The 26163-nt window shown below is 37.6% G+C and overlaps 1 protein-coding gene across 1 annotated transcript in view; it reads left to right on the forward strand.

The window, feature by feature from the left end:
- Positions 1 to 26163, forward strand: part of DNAH8 (dynein axonemal heavy chain 8) — a 343899-nt gene that overhangs the window by 91252 nt on the left and 226484 nt on the right. The window contains exons 23-31 of the mRNA XM_082729671.1: positions 629 to 744; positions 4544 to 4650; positions 12967 to 13042; positions 14009 to 14204; positions 15554 to 15750; positions 16343 to 16469; positions 18449 to 18684; positions 20745 to 20849; positions 24817 to 24930. Of these exons, the coding sequence (XP_082585797.1) occupies positions 629 to 744; positions 4544 to 4650; positions 12967 to 13042; positions 14009 to 14204; positions 15554 to 15750; positions 16343 to 16469; positions 18449 to 18684; positions 20745 to 20849; positions 24817 to 24930 (1274 nt within the window). The remainder of the gene's footprint in view (positions 1 to 628; positions 745 to 4543; positions 4651 to 12966; positions 13043 to 14008; positions 14205 to 15553; positions 15751 to 16342; positions 16470 to 18448; positions 18685 to 20744; positions 20850 to 24816; positions 24931 to 26163) is intronic.

The raw sequence follows: 26163 nt of genomic DNA on the forward strand, positions 1-26163 counted from the left end.
ATTAATTAAATTTAAATTTAAAAAGTAAGTATCCATGGCCTGTCTTATTTCTCTTAGAGTTTTTCCTACTTAGTTTAATTAGCTTTCTTCAGAAGTGTGAAAAACTCCAATTAGCTCATTAAGTTAAAATGCTCAAAAGGTAAACACATATTTTATTTATTTTATTTTTAATTTTTATTTATTTGACAGAGAGAGAGAGCACAAGCAGGGGGAGCAGCAGAGGGAGAAGGAAGAAAAGACTCCCCACTGAGCAGGGAGCCCTATGTGGGCTTGATCCCAGGACCCCGAGATGACTTGATCTGAAGGCAGACGCTTAACACTTTGAGCTACCTAGGCGCCCCAACACATATTTTGGAAAGATAATATATAAAGCCCACTTAAAATCTTTCTTAATTCTGTATACTAAGAAGGAGTATATTTAAAGAGTATTTCTTAGTAGAATTACGATTCTGTTGAGATGGGTGATTTAAGTTGAATTCAAAGATGATTCCTACTGAAACAAGTCTTAAGTTTTTAGATTAAAAAATTTCAAAGACGAGGTTTCCTAAGAAGATTTGGGTATGTGGAATAAACTAAATGTTCAACATTAAATGTTATACATATATACATTTTTGTTTTTTATCTGTAGAACAGAGGAAACATGTTGTTTTTGGAAGTGAAACAGAAGAGGGTGAAAGCACTGATTATGAAGCTAATATCATTCCTGAGGTTGATGTTAATGATAAAGAAGATGAATTTAAGAAGGTATTTATTATGACATGACTTCATGCAGTTTAGCTGAATTATGACTCCTTGGGCCATAGATGACCCCAAATGATGCTTCCTCTAGGCAGTTCTGCACCCAACCTGTATGGACTTATAACCAACCTGGATTTATAACGAAATCTAGAAAATGTAATTTTTGATTCTACACTGTAGGATCTTGCAAGATCTAGCCATCCTTCTAGTTTTCCCCAACACCATCAACTTTTAAAGTGATTCATCAGTACAATTTATAAACTCATCTCCCTGTATTGTGATTGGCTGTGTTTCTTATACAGTAAATGTCATACTCCTGGAGCTGTAGTGCTAGTCCATCCAACCCAAGAGTGGAGAACTCTGTTTTTAGTTACTGTGTTTTATTGAGTTACCTATCTTGCAAGGCCAAATTTTGATTCACTTGGGCCCGAGGATCTGCATTTTTTACTAGCATCCCTGGGATAACCTGTGGACTCCCCTCCAGGAGAAATCCAGTGTGGGCAGATTTTCATGTTGTGTTGAGATGTGTTGAGAATGAAGGTTGACAAGGACATATGGGGTTTCTTGTTCCTTTTTAGGCCTCACCCTTGTGATCATGCACAATTCTGAATGCCACTCCCACATTTGTGCTAATTCCTACTTTCTCCTCCTCCTGCCAGTTTTCTTTTAATCCCTCATCTTCTTTTACTTCTTCTTCTATTTTACACACTTCTACACCTCTAACGAACATTGTACTACAGTTTTGGAAATAATCAGCACACATCTGATCCACTTTCACCTTCTTGCTCAAGGAGGTTATCACCAGTGGATAGAAAAGCCCTTCTCCACCACTGAGACTAGATTTTAGCTGTAGATTCCTTCTCAGCACCGTGCTTCAGGTGGCCGTCATCAAGTGGCAGGAGGCAGCAGGAGAGAGGAAGTGTACGCCCCTGCTAGCGGTTCTCCTCTTCCACTTGCATTCCCATTGACACTGGCTGGGGTCCTTAGACCAAGGCTGATGATCATCAGAGTCTCTTGAATTGGGGGATCACTTGGAGCTGCATGAGTGCCATCACCCCTCAAATCCATCATCCTCCACATTGCTGCCAGAATGGTCTCTCTAACGTAAAAATTGGACTATGTCATGCCTGTGTTTTAGCCTGGTAATTCACCAGCACTGATCTTATTCCTCTTTGCTCAGGCCTGATAACTCTGCCTTCTGACCCAACTCAAACTGGCTGGTCCACCCTATCCCAGAGGACGTAGAAGGGTGTAGAAGCAGAGAGGAACACAGAAGCTGAGAGGAACAGAGCCTGGGCCTGGAGCTGTGACTCACTGTGCTAGCAAGACATGGTGCCCAGATCCCTGCCCAGGCTCAGTATTTGTTCTGTGCTCTAACCAATAAACTTGGCAACACCTTTGGAGGGGGGAAAGAAGGGCTTAGAAAGGGGGCAAACCATGGCCCCAGGGTGGTGGAAATTTCATTCCATATATTTTGGTGTTGTACATTTTAATTTTTTTAAAGATTTTATTTATTTATTTGAGAGAGAGAATGAGAGAGAGTGAGCACAAGCAGATTCCCCACTGAGCAGGGAGCCTGAGGTGGGGCTCGATCCTGGGACTCCAGGATCATGACCTGAGCTGAAGGCAGGTGCTTGACCAACTGAGCCAACTGGGTGCCTTTGTTGCCACCTTTAGAGAGGCAGGTTCTCACCCTGCCACTTGCACTAAGTTCCCTGGATCTGAAGTTTTGTGAGGAGAGGTCTTGAATGGTCCCTAACATTGGGGCATGTGGCTGCTAGTGTATCATTTACAGAAGCTTTCAGTTTTTTCCTTTAGATCTGTTAATATTTGCTTTATATATTTTGATGCTCCTGTTGGGTGCATCTACATTCATAAATGTCCTATCTTCTTGCTGGGTTGACTCCTTTTATCATTAAGTAATGCCATTCTTTGTCTTTTTATACAGTCTTTGTTTTCAAGTATGTTTTGTCTGATCTGAGTAGGTACTTCAGCTTTATTTTCATTTCCACTGCATGAAAGATCTTTTTCCGTCCTTTAACTTCCATTCTGTGTGTGAATTACTTCTGAAATGAGTCTCCTATAGGCAGCATATAGATTGGTCTTAATTTCTTTATCCATTCAGCTACTTTGTGTCTTTTGTTTGGAGAATTTAGTCCTTTTCATTTCAAGTAAGTGTTGATAAGTATATAATTATTGCCATTTTGTTCATTGCTTTCTGGCTATTTTTGTTTTCTATTTGTTCCTTTCTTCTCTTGTAATCTGATGACTTTGTTTACTGTTATGTTTAGATTCCTTTCTTGTTTTCTTCTGTGTATTAAGTAAAAGTTTTTACTTTGTGGTTACTCTGAGGGTCACATAAAATACCCCATTTAAATAGCAGTCTTTTTAAAATTGATAGCAACTAAATTTAAACATATTTTAAAACTTTATTTTTTCTTCCCCACCTCTAGTTTTTATAATTTGGGTGATACACTTTATATCTTTTTATTTTATAGTTCCTTTAACTATTAAAATTTTAGCTAATTTTACTACTTTTATCTTTTAACTTTCATGCTTGCTTTATAAGTCATTGATTCACTACCTTTGTCATATATTTACTTTTTCCAGTGAGGCTTTACTTTCATATGTTTTGTTATTATTAATTAGTGCCAGTAATTTTTTTATCATAAAGAAATCCCTTTAACAATTCTTTAGGGCCAGTGTAGGTGATGGACTTCTTTAGCTTTTGCTTATCTGGAAAGCTATGAATCTCTCCTTAAATTTTAAATGATAATCTTGCCACTTGTCACATAGAGAATTCTTGTTTGGAAGGGTTTTTTTTTTTGTTTTGCTTTGTTTTTTTCTCTTTCAGCACTTTGAATGTGCCATACTACTTCTTTCTGGCCTATAAAGTTTCTGCTGAAAAATTTGTTGATTGCCTTATGGGGTTTCCCCTTGTATGTGAAACATTGTTTTTCTCTTCTCGCTTGTAGGATTATCTCTTAAATTATCCTTAAATTTTATCATTTTAATTACAATGTGTCTGGGTGTGGATCTCTTTGGATTCATCTTAGTTGGAACTCTGGGTTTTGTGCATGTGGATGCCTGATTCCTTCTTCAGACTAGGCAAGTTTTTAGCCTTTATTTCTTTAAGTCATTTTTCTGGCTCTTTTTCTCTCTCTTTTCTCCTTCTTGGTTCCCTATAAGCACTTTTACTACTTCATGTTAAAGGTACCTTAAGATATTTTCACTTTCTTAATTCTGTTTTCATTTTGCTGCTTTGTCTGGGTGAGTTCCATTACTTTGTCTTCCAGCTCACTGATTTTTGTCCTTTTACTTCACTCAGCCTGCTGTTGAACCTCTCTAGTGTATTTTTCAGTTCAGTTATAACTTATCTTTGGTTCTTTCTTTCTTTCTTTCTTTTTTAAGATTGTATTTATTTATTTGAGAGAGAGAGAGAGCATGAGCAGGGGGAGAAGAAGGCAGAGGGAGAAGGAGGCAGAGGGAGAGGGGGAAGCAGGCTCTCCACTGAGCAAGGAGACTGATGTGAGGCTCAATCCCTGGACCCTGGCATCATGACCTGAGCCAAAGGCAGATGGTTAACTGACTGAGTCACCCAAGTGTCCCTCTTCAGTACTTTCTTGTATTTTCTCTCTTTATTGAGGTTCTCCTTACTGTGTTCATCCTTCTCTCAGTGGTGGGTAGGCCTGGCACTCAGTCTGACTGTAGAACACGTCTGTTACTGCTCTGATACGTTGGTGGGTGGGGAAGTTTGCTATGCCACCATCTTGAACCCAACTCTCAATATGATTTTTTGTTACAGGAATGTAAAGAGGTCTATGCTTTTTTCTCTCATCAATTACTAGACAGTCTTCAAAAAGCGACACGGTTATCTTTGGACACAATGAAAAGAAGAATATTTGTTTCAAGGCAAGTAGAAAATAAGCTAAGGTCTGGCAATACTATCATAACATAATACTAATAGTATTATTATTTTTATTACTTTAAAAATATTAAAATTTAAAATATCACATTTATGAAAAGACTGTATGAAAATATGTGTGTGATACTTCAAGAACAGTGATCAAATGAACAACCATGTTTCTGGCACCCAGTCTAAGACAAAGAACATTGGACATTATCAATCCCTTTACCAGTCCTTTCTCTGCTCACCCAAAGGTAACCACTATCCAAATTCATGTTGATTATTGTCTTGGTTTTCCTTACACCTTACCATATGTTTGTATCCCTAATCAATGTATCATTTAGTTTTTCCTGTATCTGAACTGTGTTCAGTATTGTGTTTTTGAGATTCATCTATGTTGATATACTTTATTATACACAACCTGTTTATTCTACTGGTGATAATCATTTGGGTTGTTTTCAGTTCAAGCTATTCTGAATAAAGCCTTTATGAATATTTTTGTACCTGTCTTCCTGCTACACTTGCTACAAATGGAAGTGTTGGTCCTGAGGTATGTGCATACCTCACTTTACCATGTGATGTCCAACATGAGAGTCCCCAGGGTTCTTCATTCTTGCACACAGTTGTTATTGTTAAACTAAAAAATTCTTGCTAGCAAGGGGGTGTGAAGTTGTATTTCACTGCGATTTAAATGATCATTTTCTTGGTTAATAATGAGCTTGAACATGTTTATGAGCCATTTGTGCCTTCTTTCCCTTGAAATTTATGTTCTTTTCTTTCTCTTATCTCAAGTGGCTTCTCTTTCTTCCCTTTTTTCCTTCCTTCATTTCTTTCTTTTTTGCCCATTTTTCTGTTGTATTGGACTTATTCATGGATGTTTTCAGTATTTTGCTTTGTTGATGATAATATAGCAGATATCTTCTCCCTCCTGTGCCTCTCTTTTCATTCTCTTTATGGTATCTTTTACTGAGTTTAGAGTATTCAAGTTTATCAATATTTTCTTTAAAATATTCAAATTCATTTATCCTTTTCTTGTGGTTTTTATGTCTTTAAAAAAAATCATTCCTTACCTCATAATGTCTTCTAAAATTTTATACTATTGTCTTTATATTTAGGCATTTAATCCACATGGTATTGATTTTTGTGTTTAATATGAGGTAGGAGATCAATATATTTTTTCACATGGTTAATTAATTGAGCAAATGAAAGTTGTTGAAAATATTACTTTTCTCTTTGAGAGATTTATTTATTTATTTAAAGACTTCATTTATTTGGAGGAGAGAGAGAGATGGTGAGAGAGCACAAGCAGGGAGAGGGACAGAGGGAGACAGAGAAACAGACTATCTGCTGTGGTAGAGCCTGACTTAGGGCTCGAATCCTGGGATCCTGAGATCACGACCTGAGCCAAAGGCAGGTGCTTAACTGACTGAGCCACCCAGTAGCCCCAAGAGAGTTATTTAAATGACATTGAATCTCTAGATCAACTTGGGAGAATTAGCATCCTTACAGTATTGAGTCTTCCATTCAGAATTATGGATTACCTCTCCATTTAAGTCTTCTTTGCTATTTCTCAATGATGTTTTATATTTGTCTGTGTAAAAGTCTTGCACATTTTTCTTAGATTTATTCATTGATTATTCATGTATTTATTAAAATTAAATAAACCAAATTTATTTAAATTAATTATTATTAATATTGATCATTTAATTATTAAGATTTAAATAAATTTAATTTAATTTATTTAAATTAATTTAAATAAATCAATCACACTGTTATAATCTCCCAATGTGTTGTGAACACATTGGCAAATTTACAAATTTTCCTTCTCTTTTGATCAGTTCTTGTTTTAAGTGCTTTAAGCCTATGCTTAAAGGTGTATAAAAAATCATAGTAGCTAAATCTGTTTAGAACACTGTATTTTTAATTTTTATTTTATTCCTTTATGTTTGTTAATCCTAACTCCTCAAATTCTTTTTTTTTTTTTTTTTTTTTAGATTTTATTTATTTATTTGACAGAGATCACATGTAGGCAGAGAGGCAGGCAGAGAGAGGAAGGGAAGCAGGCTCCCTGCCAATCAGAGAGCCTGATGCGGGGCTTGATCCCAGGACCCTGGGATCATTACCTGACCCGAAGGCAGAGGCTTTAACCCACTGAGCCACCAGGCACCCCTCAAATTCTTTTTAGTCTGTTATTAATTTTCCTTTAACAGCTTTTTTTTTTTTTGTATATTGCTTTTTAAGACTTTGTTTAAATCTAACTGTACAGTTTTTGTTGTATTTCTTAAAAGATTATTTTTTAAAGATTTTATTTATTTATTTGAGAGAGAGAGAATGAATGAGAGAGAGAGAGCATGAGAGGAGAGAGGTTAGTGGGAGAAGCAGACTCCCTGTGGAACAGGGACCCTGATCCGGGACTTAATCCTGGGACTCCAGGATTATGACCTGAGCCAAAGGCATTCACTTAACCAACTGAGTCACCCAGGTACCCATTCTTGATTATTTTTATTCAATCTGATTATCTCTACTTTTTTTTTTTTTAAGATTTTATTTATTTATTTGACAGAGAGAGATCACAAATAGGCAGAGAGGCAGGCAGAGAGAGAGAGGAGGAAGCAGGCTCCCTGCTGAGCAGAGAGCCCGATGCGGGGCTCGATCCCAGCACCCTGGGATCATGACCTGAGCCAAAGGCAGCAGCTTAACCCACTGAGCCACCTAGGTGCCCCTGATTATCTCTACTTTTAAATGGAGTGTGACTTGTTTACATTTTTTGTGATTTTTTTCATGTAGCTGTACTTAATTTTTGACATTTCAGTTTGTGTCTTCTTTTAGCATCTGTTTTCTTTGGTTCATTTCATTACCTCTGTTATCTTTGGGATGGATAATATTTTCCTTCCCATATTTCAGTTTTTAAAGTAGTTACCCTTAAATTGAGAATACGTATGTCTTGCTCCAGTTTTTTTAAAAAAAATACAATCTATGGTTTTTCAGTTTTCTGGTCTTATTTCTAACTACAAAGGCGTTGGCATGCTTTACTCACTGAACTGTATCTACCTTGTTATTGCTGCTTGATGGTTTCATTTTACCTTTTTTTAAACAAGAATACTGGCATATTTTATTACAATCTCCAGATTCTTCTGTATTTCTTGTATCCCACTAGTTCCTTAGTCGGGGTATATGAGGGGTAAACTCTCTTATTCTTCATTTTAAGTCTGAAAATTTCTTTATTTTATTTTATTTTATTTTTTGCTCTTATACTCTCATGACAGGCTGGATAAAAAAATTCTTGTTTGTCTCTTGGCATTTTGAAAGTATTTCATTTTTTTTTCTTACTTATGTTGTTGCTGATATGAAGTTCACAGTAAGTTCAAGTGAAGATTATTTTTTATCCTTGATGTTCTGTAGTTTTCTTTCCCTGTGTGGATTTGTTTTTACTTAGTCCTGCTTTGTTCTCAGTGTGCACTTTCTATTCAAGGGTGTATAGCATTCCTCATCCTGGAAAATCCTCAGCAATTTCCTCTTCAGATATTTCTTCTGGGACATTCCTTTCATTCTCTTCTGATAGAACTCCTAGCAGCTGAATGTTGAATAGATTAGCTACATGATTAATTGTTCCAACCAGGACACTCTTTTGAGCGAGGGGACACTATCCAGATGAAATGTTAGGACAGATTTAATCTGGAACTGTCCTGGGCACACTGGACATGCAGTCATCTCAAATCTTGGGGCTTTTGGTCTGTCCTCCCTGTCTCCTAACTCCTCTGTTATATGTTTTGGCTTTTTGCCTTTCTGGGCTACATTATGAGCAAGTATTTCTCTTTCTAGTTTAAAGATGATCTCATCAATTGCATCTTAAATATCTCAATTAGTACTTGTTCATTTGCAAAATGCAAAAAATAATCACAGGATCTGCCTTACATAGTTAATGTGAGCGTGGAATGTGTTAATTCGTGGAAAATGTTTGGAAAAGTGCCTGGCATACATTAAGCATTCAATAAACATTACAAAGAACATTACAAAGACAAAGAAATTTGTCTTTTTTCTTATTTCGTCTTTATTTTTTTATGTTTTTATTTTTTGTTGTGTTCAGTTAGCCATTATAGTACATAATTAGTCACTGAAGCAGGGTCAACGATTCATTAGTTAAATGTCACACTCATTGCTCATCGTAGCATGTGCCCTCCTCAATACCCTTGACCCTGTTTCTCTCTTCCCCAACTCCCCACTGAAACCTCCAGATTGTTTTTCAGTGTCCATAGTCTCACGGTTCATCTCCCTCTCTGATTTCTCCCCCTTTGGATTTCCTTCCCTTCCCTTATGGTCTCTGTGCTATTGCTTATGTTCCACATATGAATGAAACCATATGATAATTGTCTTTCTTTGTTTGACTTACTTCACTTAACATAATCTCCTCCAGTTCCATCCGTGTCAAGGGAAATGGTGGGTATTCATCATTTCTGATGGCTGAATAATATTCCATTTTTTATATGGACCACATCTTCTTTATCCATTCATCTGTTGAAGAGCGTATCGGTTCCTTCCACAGTTTGGCTATCGTGGACATTGCTGCTATGAACATTGGGGTGCACATGCCCCTTATTTCCACTATGTTTCTATTTTGGTGGTAAATACCCAGTAGTTCAATTGTTGGGTCATAGGGTAGCTCTATTCTTAACATCTTGAGGAACCTCCATACTGTTTTCCAGACTAGCTGCATCAACTTGCATTCCTACCAATAGTGTAAGAAGGTTCCCCTTTCTCCACGTCCTTGCCAACATTTGTGTTTCCTGTCCTAATAATTTTGGCCATTCTAACTGGTGTAAGGTGGTATCTCATTGTGGTTTTGATTTATATATCCCTGATGGCTAGTGATGTTGAGCATTTTTTCATGTGTCTGTTAGCCATTTGTATGTCTGGCCTTCTGCCCAGTTTTTGCTTGGGTTATTAGTTTTTTCAATGTTGAATTTGAGAAGTAAGTTCTTTATAGATCTTGGATATCACCCCTTTATCTGTAATGTCATTTGCAAATATCTTCTCCCATTCTGTGGGTTCCCTCTTTGTTTTGCTAACTGTTTCCTTTACTGTGCAGAAGCTTTTTAACTTGATGAAGTCCCCAAAATTCATTTTTGCTGTTGTTTCACCTGTCTTTGGAGACATGTCTTGAAAGAAATTACTGTGACTGATGTTGAAGAGGTTACTGCCTATGTTCTCCTCTAGGATTTTGATGGATTCCTGTCTCACATTGAGATCTCTCATCTGTTTTGAGTTTATCTTTGTGTATGGTGTAAGGGAATGGTCCAGGTTCATTCTTCTATATGTAGCTGTCCAATTTTCCCAGCACCACTTACTGAAGAGACTGTCTTTTTTCCATTGGATATTTTTTTCCCGATTTGTCAAAGATTGGTTGACCATAGAGTTGAGGGTCCATTTCTGGAGTCTCTGTTCTGTTCTACTGGTCTATATATCTGTTTTTGTGCCAGTACCATGCTGTCTTGGTGATCGCAGCATTGTAATGTAGCTTGAAGTCAGACAACATGATGCCCCTAGCTTTGTTTTTCTCTTTTATCCTTCCCTTGGTCATTAGGGATCTTTTCTGGTTCCATACAAATTTTAGGATTTTTTTGTTCCAGCTCTTTGAAAAATGCTAATGTTCCCCCCCCCCCCAACGGTATTTTAATAAGGATGGCTTTGAAAGTGTAAATATCTCTGGGGAAGATAGACATTTTAACAGTGTTTATTCTTCCAATCCACATCAATAAAAGAAAAGATAAGAACCATATGATCCTCTCAATTGATGCAGAAAAAGCATTTGACAAAATACAAGTTCCACTCCTGATTAAAACTCTCCAGAATATAGGGATAGAAGGAATATTCCTCAATATCATAAAAACCGGGCGCCTGGGTGGCTCAGTGGGTTAAGCCGCTGCCTTCGGCTCAGGTCATGATCTCAGGGTCCTGGGATCGAGTCCCGCATCGGGCTCTCTGCTCAGCAGGGAGCCTGCTTCCCTCTCTCTCTCTGCCTGCCTCTCCATCTACTTGTGATTTCTCTCTGTCAAATAAATAAATAAAATCTTAAAAAAAAAAAAAAGATATATTGTTTAAAAAAAAAAATCATAAAAACCATCTATGAAAAGCCCGGAGTGAATATCATTATCAATGGATCAGGAACACGACAGGGATGCCCACTCTCACCACCATTATTCAACATAGTACTAGAAGTCCTAGCTTCAGCAATCAGACAACAGAAAGAAATGAAAGGCAAATTGGCAAAGAAGAAATCAAACTCTTTCTCTTTGCAGATGACATGATACTTTATGTGGCAAATCCAAAAGACTCCACCCCCAAATTACTAGAACTCATACAGCAATTCAGCAATATGGCAGGATACAAAACCAATGCATAGAAATCGTTGCTTTTCTATATAGGAATGTACAGAAATCTAACAATGTAATTGTAGAAAAAGAAATTAAGGAATCAGTTCCATCCACAATAGCAACAAAAACCATAAGATACCTAGGAATAAACCTCAATAAAGACATAAAGGATCTATACTTTATGTCTATATACATAAGTGTATATACATGAAATAAATTGAGAAAAACACAAAAAGATGGAAAACCATTACCTTATCTTTAAATAGTATCTATCTCTTTGTAAGTTACTGAATGATCTAGTGTGCTGTTCATGGCCTCTGTTGCTTCACATGTTTATACTTTATAAAACTCTTTCTTGCTCTGGGATTCTGCCCTTTTAAATACAGTTTACACTTGTCTTATTTCTGCATCTTGAATTTCACAATGAGACTATGAATTAGAGGTTTTCCCCCTTTATTTGCTTGCCTTTGGTTCAAAGACTTCCTTGCTATAATAAGTTTTTCTGGGAACAAATGGTCCTGCATCCTAAAGTGAGTCTTCACGTTGGAGGCTTTGTGTTTCTTATGACACCCCCACCCCCATCTGCTTGCATATAAATACAGGTGTAGTTTTTCAGTAATTGCCCAGCACGTGAAACCTACACATTGCTCTTAAGAAGAGACCTATTTTATCATCTTGGTAAGATTCTCTGTGTACCTGGGAGGATTCAAGGGAAAAATCACCTACTCCTGGTCATAAAATTTGTGGATTTCTAGAATCAAAGGGAAAGCCCTCTAAGCATCCAAACAACAGGGTGTTACTTAGAAAACTAGATTAAGGGCAGAACCCTCCTTTGAAAGTAGAAACAAAGGAGCCAACAAAATGGTATTTGTAGAGTGTGAGAGAAAGAAATTGTGAATCAAGCGGACAGCATTTCTTGCTATGGAGAGCAGTAAAACATGGCTAATAATTTTGTCTGGGATGGGGACAGAGGTCAAGGCAGACGGAGATAACCAAACTAGTTTGCAGCTCTGATGTTTGTTCTTCGTTATTTGTACTTGTGTGTCTTCATGTACTTCTGTCTGAGCATGAACATGTCGTTTAAAAAAACAATTATAGGGGTGCCTGGGTGGCTTGGTCAGGTAAGTGTTGGACTTTTGATTTTGGCTCAGGTTATGATCTCAGGGTGGTGAGATCGATTCCCATGTCAGGCCCCGTGCCCAGCTTAAGATAGTCTCTTCTTCTGCCTCTTCCCTGCACTTCTCTCTCTAAAAGAAAAACAAAAACAAACAAAATAAAAACAAAACAAAACAAAACAGTTTTGGAGGGCTTTGACCAGAATTCTCCTATGTAATCTTGCAAAAGAGTATATATAAAAATACAAAATATATGAAGGGTTTTTTTTGTTGGTGGTGGTGATCTTGTCTGGCATCTGTTACAGGGCAAGAACAGGATGTGCTTTTATTAATTTTTAAAAAGATTTTATTTATTTATTTGAGAGAGAGAGCAAGAGAGAGAGAGCCCACAAGCAGGGTGGGTGGGGGGAGCAGTGGCAGGGAGAAGGTGGAGAGGGGCAAGGAGATTCCAGGCTGAACGGGGAGCCTGATGTGGGGTTTAATTTCAGGACCCTGGGATCATAATCACAGCCAAAGTCAGATGTTTAACTGACTGAGTCACCCAGGTGGCCCTGGGATGTGCTTTTAATAAACAATATTAAATGGTTATTACTGAGAGAGAGCAACATTAAAATGCTAGAAAATGTATGGGAGACTAATATTTCACTTCTAATAATATTAAAACATTATGTTTTCTTAGTTCTCTGAAATGTATGGTTTCATTGTAAGTAATATTCCCCATGTAATTTGGTATTTTGAAAAGGTCTTTATTTTTAGGATCGGAAATGGTAGCAGAAACAAGCTTTTATGAAATTTCAGGTTAAGTTTTATAAGTTAAATGTCCATCTTCTTCCAGCCACCACGGACGGAGGCGATCAGAAGATATTATTTCCTTTATAAAAACTGAAGTACATCTAGCTATTCCGAATGTGGTAAGTATAATTTAATATTCACATTAATACAATGATATTTTGATAGTTTTTAAAGAAGTACAGCACTACAGCTGAGCTTACATTTAGAATAACTGCTTGGCTCTATGTCTTTTTAGCTCCACCAGTATTTCATGAAAAGCAGAACATTATTTTAATCTATTATAAACAATTACTCTGCATAGTTCTTGCTGTATTGACGGTTGGCATAAAAGAGGAGTTAAGCATCTAGTCAGCCATCAGTCAGCAAGTACTCTAAAAATTTTCTTGCTTTTTCTTTCTTCAAGCATTAAATGATCTGAACAGTCCACCTCAGAAGTCCAGATCCCTAACTCCCCAACACATAACTGTGAGGTAACCAAGAATGGCAGAAGAGAAAGAAAGAAAGGGCCTATGACTCGAGCACAGGGACACTTATGCCTTCTCCTGGCATGTGTTTCTACCACCATCCCAGCTGCCCCTTGGCATTTGGACCTCCGGGTCACACAGGCTGACTGGGGTCCATTTTGTGATGTGCCATGGGATAAGGAAAGGCAGGAACAATCCGTGACTCATCTCCCACCTTTGACACCAACATGGTTTGGGCTCCCGGAGGAGAGCTTCTGGGCTTATTTGGCACATTTCAAAGAACCAAGGTCAAAACCTTGGTGGTATAGCTTCTTCAGTCACTTTGCTTCCTGAGCTCCACACAGAGTCCACAATTTCTGGCTGCAACCAGAAATTTCCCTCACAGGGAAAGGATGACAAGGACTGTTCTTGACCTGTTTAGCCTGCAGGAAATGACAGAATGGGCAAACCTCAGGATAGAGAAAATCCACAGCCTATTCTCCTCTAACAGTCCTCTCCTCAGAGCAGCCTTCCACTGGGCCAGCTGGGGTTTTCCTACCCAGTGGGGAGTGATCTGGTGAGAAACAGAGAGATTGGTGGTACTTGGCGCCAGTACCAGGAGCCCAATTCTTCTCTCCACAGGTAATGATTCCTAGTTTGGATGACATTCAACAAGCCATCAATCGGATGATCCAGCTCACCTTGGAGGTCAGCAGAGGAGTGGCTCACTGGGGGCAACAGCAGACCCGTTACATCAAGCCTGGCATCACCAGTCCCAGCCGTACTGCGCCTGATGTGACCCCTGTAAACGCAGTGAAACTGGCGAAGAAGGAAGAGAGTAAGAACATTAAGACAAATCTCAGATGAATAGAATCTGAGAGTTGTAAGAACTAGTCAATGGTCTTTAGGACTCTTCTGGGTATGACAGCATGTAGATTTTTAAAATTTTAATTCCAGTGTAACTAACATATGGTGCTATATTAGCTTCAGGTGTATAAGATAGTGATTCAGCGCTTCCATAGATCACTCAGCGCTCATCACGATAAGTAGACACTTAATCCCTTTCACCTGTTGCCCCCAGACCCCCCCACCCTCACCTCCCCTCTGGTCATGATCTGCTCTCTATAGTTAAGAATCTGCTTTTTGGTTTGTCTTTTTTTTCCTTTGTTCATTTGTTTTGTTTCTTAAATTCCACACATGAGTGAAATTATATGGTATTTGTCTTTCTCTGACTGGCTTATTTCTCTGACTTAGCATTGTACTGAAATCACATAACAAATTGAGCCAACAAGATGCCCTAGATAAAATGTTTTTATTAAAAAAAATTTTTTTTAAGTTTTTACTTATTAACTGGAGAGAGAGAAAGCACAATAATAAGCACAATAATAAGCAGAGGGAGTAGCAGGCTCCACACTGAGCAGGAAGCCAGATGTGGGGCTCAATCCCAGGACCCTGGACGATGGCCTGAGCCAAAGGCAGATATTTAACTGACTGAGCCACCCAGGCACCCCAGATTAAACCTTTTTAAAAGAGAAGTTAGGATCTGGCATTTTGCATGGAAGATCATGCTTTTTAATTGTTCACAACTGTTTTGAAAAAGCAAGGTATTATTTGGTCCAAACATATCTGTATAGTCTGTTGGATGGGGAATACTTGAGAATTTTGAGCAAAGCGGTGACATGATCAGATTTTGCCAAGAGATGTTTAAAGTCGTGGTTAATAGTGATAGCATGATCTAGATATACCAGATGTTGAGCTAAGATGAACATATGTTGTCTCATTTAATCCTCACAAGTATTTTCATGAAGATTAAAAAACTGGCCTAAAGTTATTTAGATAATAAATACGGTGCCTCTATTTAAACCACCATGCTTTTCTGTGGGGCAGCAATGCCAGCGCTTTTGATCTTTCCTTGGAGGACTTATTTGGCGGGGGCGGGGGGGTGGGTTCATCAGTGTCTTTCTCTTCTCTGAAAAGAGTTTCCCCACATTAAAGAAATCTAGGCCTCAGAATGTGACACAGTGGTTTAATAAGAGTAAATGAAGGCATAAGAGAATAGTTCTAATTACTTGGAGGGTCTTTCAAAAATGACAGCTTGAAAAAAGTTTATAAATACTAACATTGATAATATTTAAAGTTGAATATAGAAGTTATCTACATAGAAAAACATCTGACATCTGTTTTCAGGATCTTTTGAAGAAATTATTCCTGCAAGGAAGCTGAAGAATTTTTATCCGGGGGTAGCAGAGCACAAGGATATTTCCAAGTTGGTTCTCCTCCTCTCTTCCTCTGTAAATTCTCTGCGAAAGGTGGCTCATGAAGCTTTGCAGGACTTTCAAAAGTATAAGACGCTTTGGACTGAGGATCGAGATGTGAAAGTGAAGGTCTGTTTCTGCTACTTGTGATACATTCTGGGTTTGGGTTGTTTATATCTAACCGGTGGCAGAGGACCAGGAAAGTGTCAGTGACTATGACAGGAACTCCTGAGCAGAGGTCAGGAACCTGTAAATGCCCAGCTCCTAACATACTTGATTTTCTGCAGTTCTCCCAATGACACTCGGAGGCAACTGAAAGGAATGAAGCTCAGGCAGATTTTGTTTAATTTGCATAAACAGTTGAGTACCGATTACGTTCCAGACACATTCAGAGGCTGGGTATTTGAGAGCATGTCACACTTACATAGATACAGTGTCTTTGTCACACTTACACAGATACAGTGTCTTTTTGGTTAGAGACCCAAGGACACATGAATAACTTATTATTATTATTATTATTGTTATTGTTATTCATGGTAGACTATGGCATTCCCTCACATAACCTCATCTTCTGATATTACTGGCTCATCCCTCTCTTTACTGAGCTACTAGGCTCACATACGAGTGGAAAAATATATAAGCAAACAAAATAAAACAAAAAAATGCAATGTGAGATTTATACTATCAAAAAGCTAAAGAAAACACTGTTTCCTTACTACAGGAGTTTTTGGCTAACAACCCCTCTCTGACTGAAATCAGATCAGAGATTCTACACTTTGCTACTTTTGAACAGGAGATTGATGAGTTGAAGCCTGTTATTTTTGTGGGAGCCCTTGAAATGCATACAGGTATTTTAAAAATATTATATATAATATCTGTATTTTCACGTGAAATGTTGCTTTATTTAGAAAACAGTTATGAAGCTACCTTGGTACAATTTTATAAATATCAAATATTTCTGGACCACTAATATTGTTCATATATATGTTATATATGTGTATATATACAATGTGTGTCATATATATTATTATATATTCTTTGCATATAATATTATATCAGGGTGGCTTAATATACTGAGTACAATGCAATTCCTTAACTGGCAGTCAAACAATGAAGTGACAGGTGAAACTCTTTTTCAGGTTACTGTGAGGAAGGAATTGTATATATGAGATAGGAATGAAACAATTTGAGGTTTCCTGAGATGTTAATCCACTTGTGATTAGAGCATCAAAGGATGATAAGACAGCCAATTATCTGAAATAAAAAGCCCAACTTGATTTTACTGATTACAAGAGTAAGGGAGAGTGATGCTGGTCAGGCCCAGGTGTTCCCAGGAGAGTATACTCATAATGGGGTGTCTGAGCAGCATGGGGTTTCAGGACTGTGGGTGTAAATAGGCTAATACCATCTGTGGAAAGATATTTACCCAGGTGAGGTTGTTGTTGATTGGTTGGCACACAGAGGCGGGTTTATCCATATGTTCTTTTTGATTGGTTGACATTCAGAAGGGAGGGACTGATGCTGATTGGGTGGCAGAAGTAAGTGACCTGAGGTCAGTCGGTCTATAGATTGGGTTTAGAACTGAGTTATGGTGGCTACTAATTGCCATGGTTAAAGTGGTACTTTCTTGTCGGAAGTTTGTGAGGTTTTATTCTCAGAAGATATTTGAATGACCTATTTAACATCAACTATTCGCCTTAAGTAGATTTTCAGATCTATCCTTAAGGAATAAGGGTAACTGTGGCTCTCAAATTTGACTATTAAGGTTTCCCAACCTCTTTAACCCCATTCTTTCTGTTGGTGATAATGACAGAGCTCACCACATGAATTGCTTTATATGGGACACTTAGCATACTACTTGGCAAATAGTTGATGTTCAATAAATATGAAATATTGTTATTGGTTTTTTAAAGGTTTATTTGTTTATTAGAGAGAGAGAGAGAGCATGGGAGGCAGAGGGGGGGCAGAGAGAGAGGGACAGAGAGAATCTCAAGCAGACTCTCCACTGAACAAGGAGCCAGATGCCGGGCTTGATCCCACCACCATGAGATTATGACCTGAGCTGAAATAAAGAGTCGGCAGCTCAACTGACTGAGTTACCCAGTTGCCCCTTAAATGCTGTTACTATATCTATAAAGAAGGGATTTAATTTGGGGAAGAATCACAAATACTTGAAGGGAATTAGTTAGAATTAGAATTAGTTAGAATTAGGGAATTAGTTAGAAATCAGAAGCTATGCTTCAGGGGCAATAATTCCAAGAAGTATAGACTTTTGAAAAAAGAATTTACCTGTTATTATTACTATTATTTAAATTTCCTACTTGTTTTCTCATAGTGGTTAGCACTGTGATTCCTCATACAAAAATCAGCTCCAGCTCAATGTGAGAGTTGACTGGGGGCTCGATTTTAGAGAGAGAGAACTCAGAAATGGAATAGGCAGCAACGCTTCTAACGAATGGGGGGAGATGGGCTGAATGCTTGGGAACTGAAGAAAAGGACAAGGCAGGCCCATGAGGTGCACACCTCACGAGAGGATCTCTCAGTTGCAACCAACAAACTGGCTGTATGTTACCTCAGCTCCCTGGTCTGTCTAACTGTTGGAAGTTAGCGGGGAGAACTCATGTTTCAAGTGCGGCAGGCCTGGGGGGTCAAGGGATACTAAGAGAAGAAAAGAGGAATGTGTAAGGATTGATAAGATAGAGTTGCCTAGTTGGAGCTGGGATCATCGAGTAGGACGGTGCAGTTAGAGATGCTCAGATTAGACAAGAAGGAAATAGTTTCAGAATGTCATTTGTATTCCATTCTGATCATTCTTCCTCTTCCTCAGAGCCAATGAAATTGGCCTTATCAATTGAGGCTAAGGCATGGAAGATGTTACTCTGTCGCTACTTGAATGAAGAATACAAAAAGAAAATGTCAGACATGATAGCATTTATCAATGAATACTTGAAAAAGTTATCTAGACCTATTCGTGATTTAGATGATGTCAGGTTTGCAATGGAAGCCTTATCATCTATTCGTGATAATGAAATTCAAATGGACATGACTTTGGGACCAATTGAAGTAAGAAATGATCACATTTTTCTTTCTTGAAATTTTTTTTTTAAAGAGATAACACTAAAAAATTGATTCTGTTAACATCCTTTCTTCATCTATTTTATGGCACAGTCTGCCAGTTTCTCCTTTCTGATTTGGTGTCTTTGGAGGGGTTTTGAAAATTATCAACAGTGAACAGTAGACAAAGGAAAATATTAATTAAATACTAATAAATAATACAAATATATTCATAAAATATTAATTAAAATATTGATAATGCTGAACTGGTCTAGACCGTGTTCAGTTTTTTAGGCTAACACCAACATTTTACAAGAATGAATGCTGGTGTTGTCCATGTCAATCCCAACATTCTAGGCAAGTTCCCCAAATATCTTTGACTTTCTTTAGAAACTGCTTTTAGGTCTCATTCATGACCAAAGGCATGCTGAGGGCAGCACGGTGGGAAGAGTCCCCTTAGGCTCAATAGTAGTCTGTTGGAACTAACATCAACCAGAGATGTTTTTAGGGTGGAGTAATATATTAGTTTCCTACTCTGGCTATAACAAATTTCCATAAACTTAATGGCTTAAAAGAACATAAAGGTATTATTTCACAGTTCTACAGATCGTAAGTCTGAAAATGGATTATACGGAGTTAGAATCAAGATGTCAGAAGGGCTGTATTCTTTCTGGAGGCTCTAGGAGAGAGTCCATTCCTTGCTTTTTAGCTTCTCTTCTAGCTTCTACAAGCCATCTGCATTCCTTGGCTCACAGCTCCTTCTAGCAGTGGCATCACTCCTGCCCTTGCTTCAGTTTTTACATCTTCTCTGGCTTTACTCTCCTGCCTCCCTCTTTCCCTCATATGGACCTTTGTGACTACACTGGGTCCACCCAGTTTGTCCAGGACAATCTCCCCATCTCAAGTTTTTTTTTAAGCATAATTGTTTCTGCAAAGTCCCTTTTGCCATGTAAAGTAACATATTCACAGGCTCTGGAGATTAGGATGTGGACAGCATTGGAGAGGACCATTATTTTGTCTACCACAAGTTAATCATGACTAATATTTAAATTCCTGGCTCAAGGTGTTAATAAAAATCAGACCCTTAATTTATTTTATTACTTTTTTTTTTTTTAAGAGAATGAGTGCACTTGTGTGAGTGGTGGAAGAGGGGCAGAGGGTGGGCAAGGGAGAGGATCTTAAGCAAGCTCCATGCCCAGTGTGGAGCCCGATTTAGGGCTCAATCTCATGACCTTGTAATCATGACATGAGCCAAAATTAAGAGTTGAATGCTTAACCCACTGAGTCACCCAGATGCTCCAGAAACCTTATTCTTAAGCATGAATTCTTTTAGTAAATCCAGTTGCCAGTCCATCCCTTTGACCATTCAAGTTTCTTTTCTCAAAAGCTTTTGCACAGCAAAGGAAACAGTTAACAAAATCAAAAGACAACTGACAGAATGGGAGAAGATATTTGCAAACGACATATCAGATAAAGGACTAGTGTCCAGAATCTATAAAGAACTTCAGAGTATCTCCACATCATTATTTCATTCTGTTCTTTATATAGCCAGTGCATATTTTAATAGAGTAATGAGAAGATATTTTGCATGGTGTTGGACAAGATCAAAGAGGAGAGAGGAGAAAATAATCCTAGAGATATTTTCTAGGCTAGTATTTCTTTCTTTTCTTTTGTTTTTTTAAGTTTAAGCTCCAGCCCACTGTGGAGCCCAGTGTGGGGCATGAACTCATGACTGTGAGATCAAGACCTGAGCTGAGACCAAGGATCAGATGCTCAACCAACTGAGCCACACGGGTGCCCCGACTAAGATAGTATTTCAGTGTTATCTGCCTGCATCTCCATCAGAATCACCTAGGTGCTTATTAAATGTAGATTTCAGGACCCAAGATCTAGAGTCAATATCAGGTATCAGGGAGAATCTAGAGGTGCTTTATATGTATGTATGTTTAACTCTTCTAGAATATACTCTCTTCTTCTAAGGAAGACTAGGAATATATTTCTAGAAGGCATCTAAATCATTTGGCATTTGCTTTTCTTATGATGTTTCTGAACTCTCTTTCACTTTCCAGGAAGCCTATGCTATTTTAAATAGATTTGAAGTTGAAGTGACCAAAGAAGAATCAGAAGCAGTTGATACCTTGAGATATTCTTTCAACAAATTGCAGAGCAAAGCTGTAAGTACAAACTTAATTCTTATTTTTTATAAGTTACCATCTCTAGAAAAAAGTTTTATACATTTTAAAGCTTTAATATTATTGTTTTATTAGCCTTTTTGAGGTATAATTTACATACCATAAAATTTACCATTTCAAAGTATACAGTTCAGTGATTTTTCATATATTCATGGAGTTGCACAACCACTGTAATTATCTAATTTTAGAACACTTTCATCTTCCTGAGAAAAACCCCATACCCATGAGCAGCCACCCCATCTTCTCTCTCTTTCCCTAGTTACTGGCAACCATGAATCTACTTTTCCATCTCTATGGATCTGTTTTTTTGGGACACATAATATAGATGGACTCATACAATATGTAGCCTTTTGTGACTGGCTTCTTTCATTTAGCATAAAGTTATAATGTTTATCCATGTTGTCCTCTGTACCACTGCTTCATTCTCCTAATGGCTAATGATGTTGAACATCTTTTCATGTTCTTATTGGCCATTCATCCATCTTGTTTGGAGAAATGTGAATTTAAATCCTTTGGTTTTTAACAAATGGGTTGTCTTTTTATTTTTGAGTTGTATGGGTTCATTATGTATTTTTAATATTTGGATATCCCATATGAAAGAATTTGTAAATATCTTCTCTCATTCTGTGGATTGTCTTTTCAATTTTTTTCAAGTTTTTATTTGAATTCCATTTAATGGTATAATATTAGTTTCAGGTATATAATATGGTGATCTAACACCTCCCTACAACACCTGGTGATCATCACAACAGGTGTACTCCTTAATCCCCATCACCTATTTAACCCATCCCTCACCCACCTCTGCTCTGGTAGCCATCAGTTTGTTCTCTATCATTAAGAGTCTGTTTCTTGGTTTGCCTCACTCTCATTTTTCCCTTTGTTCATTTGTTTTGCTTCTTAAATTCTACATATGAATCCTATGGTATTTGTCTTGCTCTGATTGACTTAGTTTGCTTAGCATAATACATCCATGTTGCAGGTGGCAAGACTTCGTTCTTTTTTATGGTTGAGTAATTTTCTATGGTGTATATATATATATCACATCAAAATAAAAAGCTTTACAACAAAGGAAACAATCAACAAAACTAAAAGGCAACCTTTGGAATGGGAGAAGGTATTTGCTGATGCATATCTGATGAAGGATTAGCATCCAAAATGTATAAAGATCTTAAAAAACTCAGCATCCCAAAATGAATTATCCCATTAAAAAATGTTTAGAAGTCATGAATAGACATTTGTCCAAAGAAGACATACAGATGACCAACAGACACATAAAAAGATACTCAACATCACTAGTCTTCAGGGAAATGCAAATCAAAACTCCCATATCACCTCACACCTGTCAGAATTGATAAAATCAACAACACAAGAAACAAGAAGTATTGGTTAGGCTGTGTAAAAAGGAGAACGGTCTTGCACTGTTGGCGGGAATGGAAACTGGTGCAGCCACTGTGGAAGGCAGTATAGACGTTTCTCAAAAAGTTGAAAATAGAAACTGTCCTATGATCCAGCAATGGCATTACTAGGTATTTATCCAAAGAACACAAAAATACTGATTCAAAGGGATACATGCTCCGTGATGTTTAAAGCTGCATGATCTACAACAGCCAAATTATAGAAACAGCTCAAGTGTCCATCAACTGATGAATGGATAAAGAAGACATCTTTTTAGTTTCTTGATGGTGTTTTTCTTTTCTTTTTCATATTTTTAGTGTTTTAAAATAAATATAAAATTTACCATCTTAATAATTTTTTAAGTATGCAGTTCAGTGTTACTAAAGACATTAACATTGTTGGAGTTACATCCCTGTAACTCCTTTCATCTTACAAATCTGGTATTTCATGTGTATTAAACTGTAACTCTACATTCTCCCTACCCCCAGTCCCTCGTAACCACCATTCTGCTTTCTGCTTCTGAATTTGAAATGCAAATTTTTAAAATTTTAATGAAGTCCAGTTTACCTTTTTTTTTCTTTTGTCGCTTGTGACTTAGTATCATATCTAGAACATGGTTGCCTAATCCAGGGTCATGAAGATTTACTACTATATTTTCTTATGTCAGTTTTATAATTTTAGCTCTTACATTTAGATTTCTGATAAATTTTTTTGTATGGTGTGATTTAGGGGTCCAACTTCATCCAAAAAAGACATGTGGATATCCAGTTGTCTCAGCACCATTTGTGGAAAAAAACCATCCATTCACCAACAAACTGTTTGGCTCCCTTATCAAAAATCAATTGACCATAAATGTAGAGAGTTATTTTTGGCCTCTCAATTCTATTCTGTTGATTCATATATCTATCCCTATGCCAGGAACTTACTGGCTTGATTATTGTAACTTTTTGTTTGTTTGTTTGTTTGTTTTTTAAATTATGGTAAAACACACATAGCATTTGTCATTTTAACTATTTTTAAAAAGATTTATTTACTTTTTTTTTTAAAGATTTTATCCATTTATTTGACAGAGAGAGAGATCACAAATAGGCAGAGAGACAGAGAGAGAGATGAGGAGAAGCAGGCTCCCTGCTGAGCAGAGAGCCCCATGCGGGACTCGATCCCAGGCCCCCGGGATCATGACCTGAGCCGAAGGCAGAGGCTCAACCCACTGAGCCACCCAGGCGCCCCTTATTTACTTTTTTAGAAAGAGAGTGTGTGCACAGGTGAGCAGGGGAAGGGAAAGAAGGAGAGGGAGAGAGAGACTTAAGCAGAGCTTAAGAGCATGGAGCCAGGCGCAGGCCTCCATCTCAGGACCCAGAGATCACAACCTGAAGTTGCTTAACTGACAGCACCATTCAGGCACTTCTCATCTTAACTACTTTTTTTTTTTTTACAGTTTTATAAACATATATTTTTATCCCCAGGGGTACAGGTCTGTGAATCACCAGGTTTACACACTTCACAGCACTCACCAAAGCACATACCCTCCCCAATGTCCATAATCCCACCCCCTTCTCCCAAACCCCCTCCCCCCAGCAACCCTCAGTTTGTTTCGTGAGATTAAGAGTCACTTATGGTTTGTCTCCCTCCCAATCCCATCTTGTTTCATTGATTCTTCTCCTACCCACTTAAGCCCCCATGTTGTATCACCACTTCCTCATATCAGGGAGATCATATGATAGTTGTCTTTCTCTGCTTGATTTATTTCGCTAAGCATGATATGCTCTAGTTCCATCCATGTTGTCGCAAATGGCAAGATTTCATTTCTTTTGATGGCTGCATAGTATTCCATTGTGTATATATACCACATAACCTTGCCTCATGCTGATGCTGAGACTTTGGGGAAGTTCCTTAGTGTCTCTGTGCCTCAGTTTTCTCACCTGTAAAATGGGTATAGTATTAGCATTTGCCACACAGGGTTGTCCTGAGGATTAAATGAGTTAATATAGGTGAAAAAACCTGGTGGATAGGAATTATTCCTTAAGTGCCAGCTATTATGACTGAAAGTTTAAGCAGAAGCTTGGAAGACGGTCATGGAAGGCATTCACTTTTTTTTTTTAAAATACCCAGAGTAATATTACTTTCTTTTAGAGGTGACTCTTCCAGCCCTGTGAACCTACTAGAGATTACTAATCCCAGACCTTCATCTGGTCTCAGAGATGGCATGTGACCCAGATTGGGGCCTATAGCAGTAACTGTTTCCCTGGTGATGGCCAGAGCTGGGTCAGCCAGAAAACTTTTTCCTAACTGCAGTTATAGAATATGGCTTTGCCTCTTGGGTCATGAATTAGAATGTTTTGTGTCTTCTTTTGGTGCATTTGGGTTATTTCCCTTTGCTTTTTTTGTTTCTTGTTTTTTGTTTTTGTTTTTTTTTAAAGCAGCATTGTAGAGACACCCTTGTTCATACTGGACATCTGCAGGATAACGAACTTGCTGGGACAGAATTAGAGTTTTCATTTAAATACATTTTCACTTGAATCCATCTCATGTTGGTTATTCTTTTTTATTCTAGGTTTCTGTGCAAGATGAACTAGTTCAAGTGCAACCAAAGTTTAAAAGTAGTCTTCTTGAGGCTGTGGAAGTTTTTCGTGAGGATGTAATGAACTTTGCAGAATCATACGAGACGGTAATCTAAGTATTTGCATGCTGTGTGATAAAATGTTCTGTGGCATGTTTATATGGGATGACAGTGATGAATCTTGAAAAATTCACTGTGATTTTCACATTGTATATAAGAGGATAGATTTAATATTTGGAGAAATCAGATAAAAAAGGCGGGGACAGCTGAACCTTTAAACTTATTTTATAAAGGAAGAAAGAAGATTTAACTGTTAAAATGAGCAACAACTTCTGAGATTGTGGAAGGAAGGAACAAGAGGTTTGGTCTTATGTTTTCTTTCTCAGGCCAGAATGCTCATTGTTGAAAATGTAATACAGTTGTTGGAAGGCTATAAGAAATGATAAAAACCTAAATACCAGGGTATTATGCAACAGATCTTTTTTTCACTAACTCTTAGAGAACCAAAAGGGTCACTGAATATAAATAATCAATGTCACACCTGGTCAGTCCCTCAGACAATTCAGCCTGGTACCATGACTGATGGTGATTCTCCCCTTTGAAGTTAAACTCAGAAGTTGAATATATTCCCCTAACATATGCTACTTTCTTTTCATGGTCGCAATGGGTCTGGATTCATAAGCCATGTTAACCCCTTAATAATAATCACATAACACATTTTTTTTTTTTTTGCATGTACTAAACTTCCCTCTTTTAGTTGGATTTGTCAACATTTTATGGCCTTATCATTCCATTATCCTGCGAATCTGGTCTATTATTTAGCATATTCATATATTCAGGATTGTACAGACCATCTGGGGTTCCTTTTGCAACTGGGTTCTGGATGATGGCCACCAGAGACTGCATTTGCTTCATCCAAGTATTCAACCTACGTGCTCCTTTATTTCCATATTGGGCTGAACAGTCAGTGGAAGGAGGCTGTTTTCAGAACTCTGTATCAGTTATTCTAATGCACAAACACAGCATCATTACTTACAATCATAAGTGAAATGAAACAGAGCTCTAGTGGTGCAGGCTTCCTACAAGATGTAATTCTGGCACATTTTAAAAAAATGAATGGAAGTTGGAGTGATGCAAGTGTTCTAAAATTGATTGTGGTCATGGTTACACTACTCTGTGATATGCTAAAAGCCATTAAATTGTCCATTTTAAATGAGAGATTGTATAATATGTGAGCTATATCTCAATAAAGCTGTTACAGAAATTAAATGAAAGCTTCATATATGGGACAAAATTAGGTCTTCCAATTAAAAATAATGTTTATTTATTTAAAGGAAATAA

Source organism: Mustela nivalis, assembly GCF_964662115.1.
Source record: "Mustela nivalis genome assembly, chromosome: 5".
NCBI classification, from domain to species: domain Eukaryota; kingdom Metazoa; phylum Chordata; class Mammalia; order Carnivora; family Mustelidae; genus Mustela; species Mustela nivalis.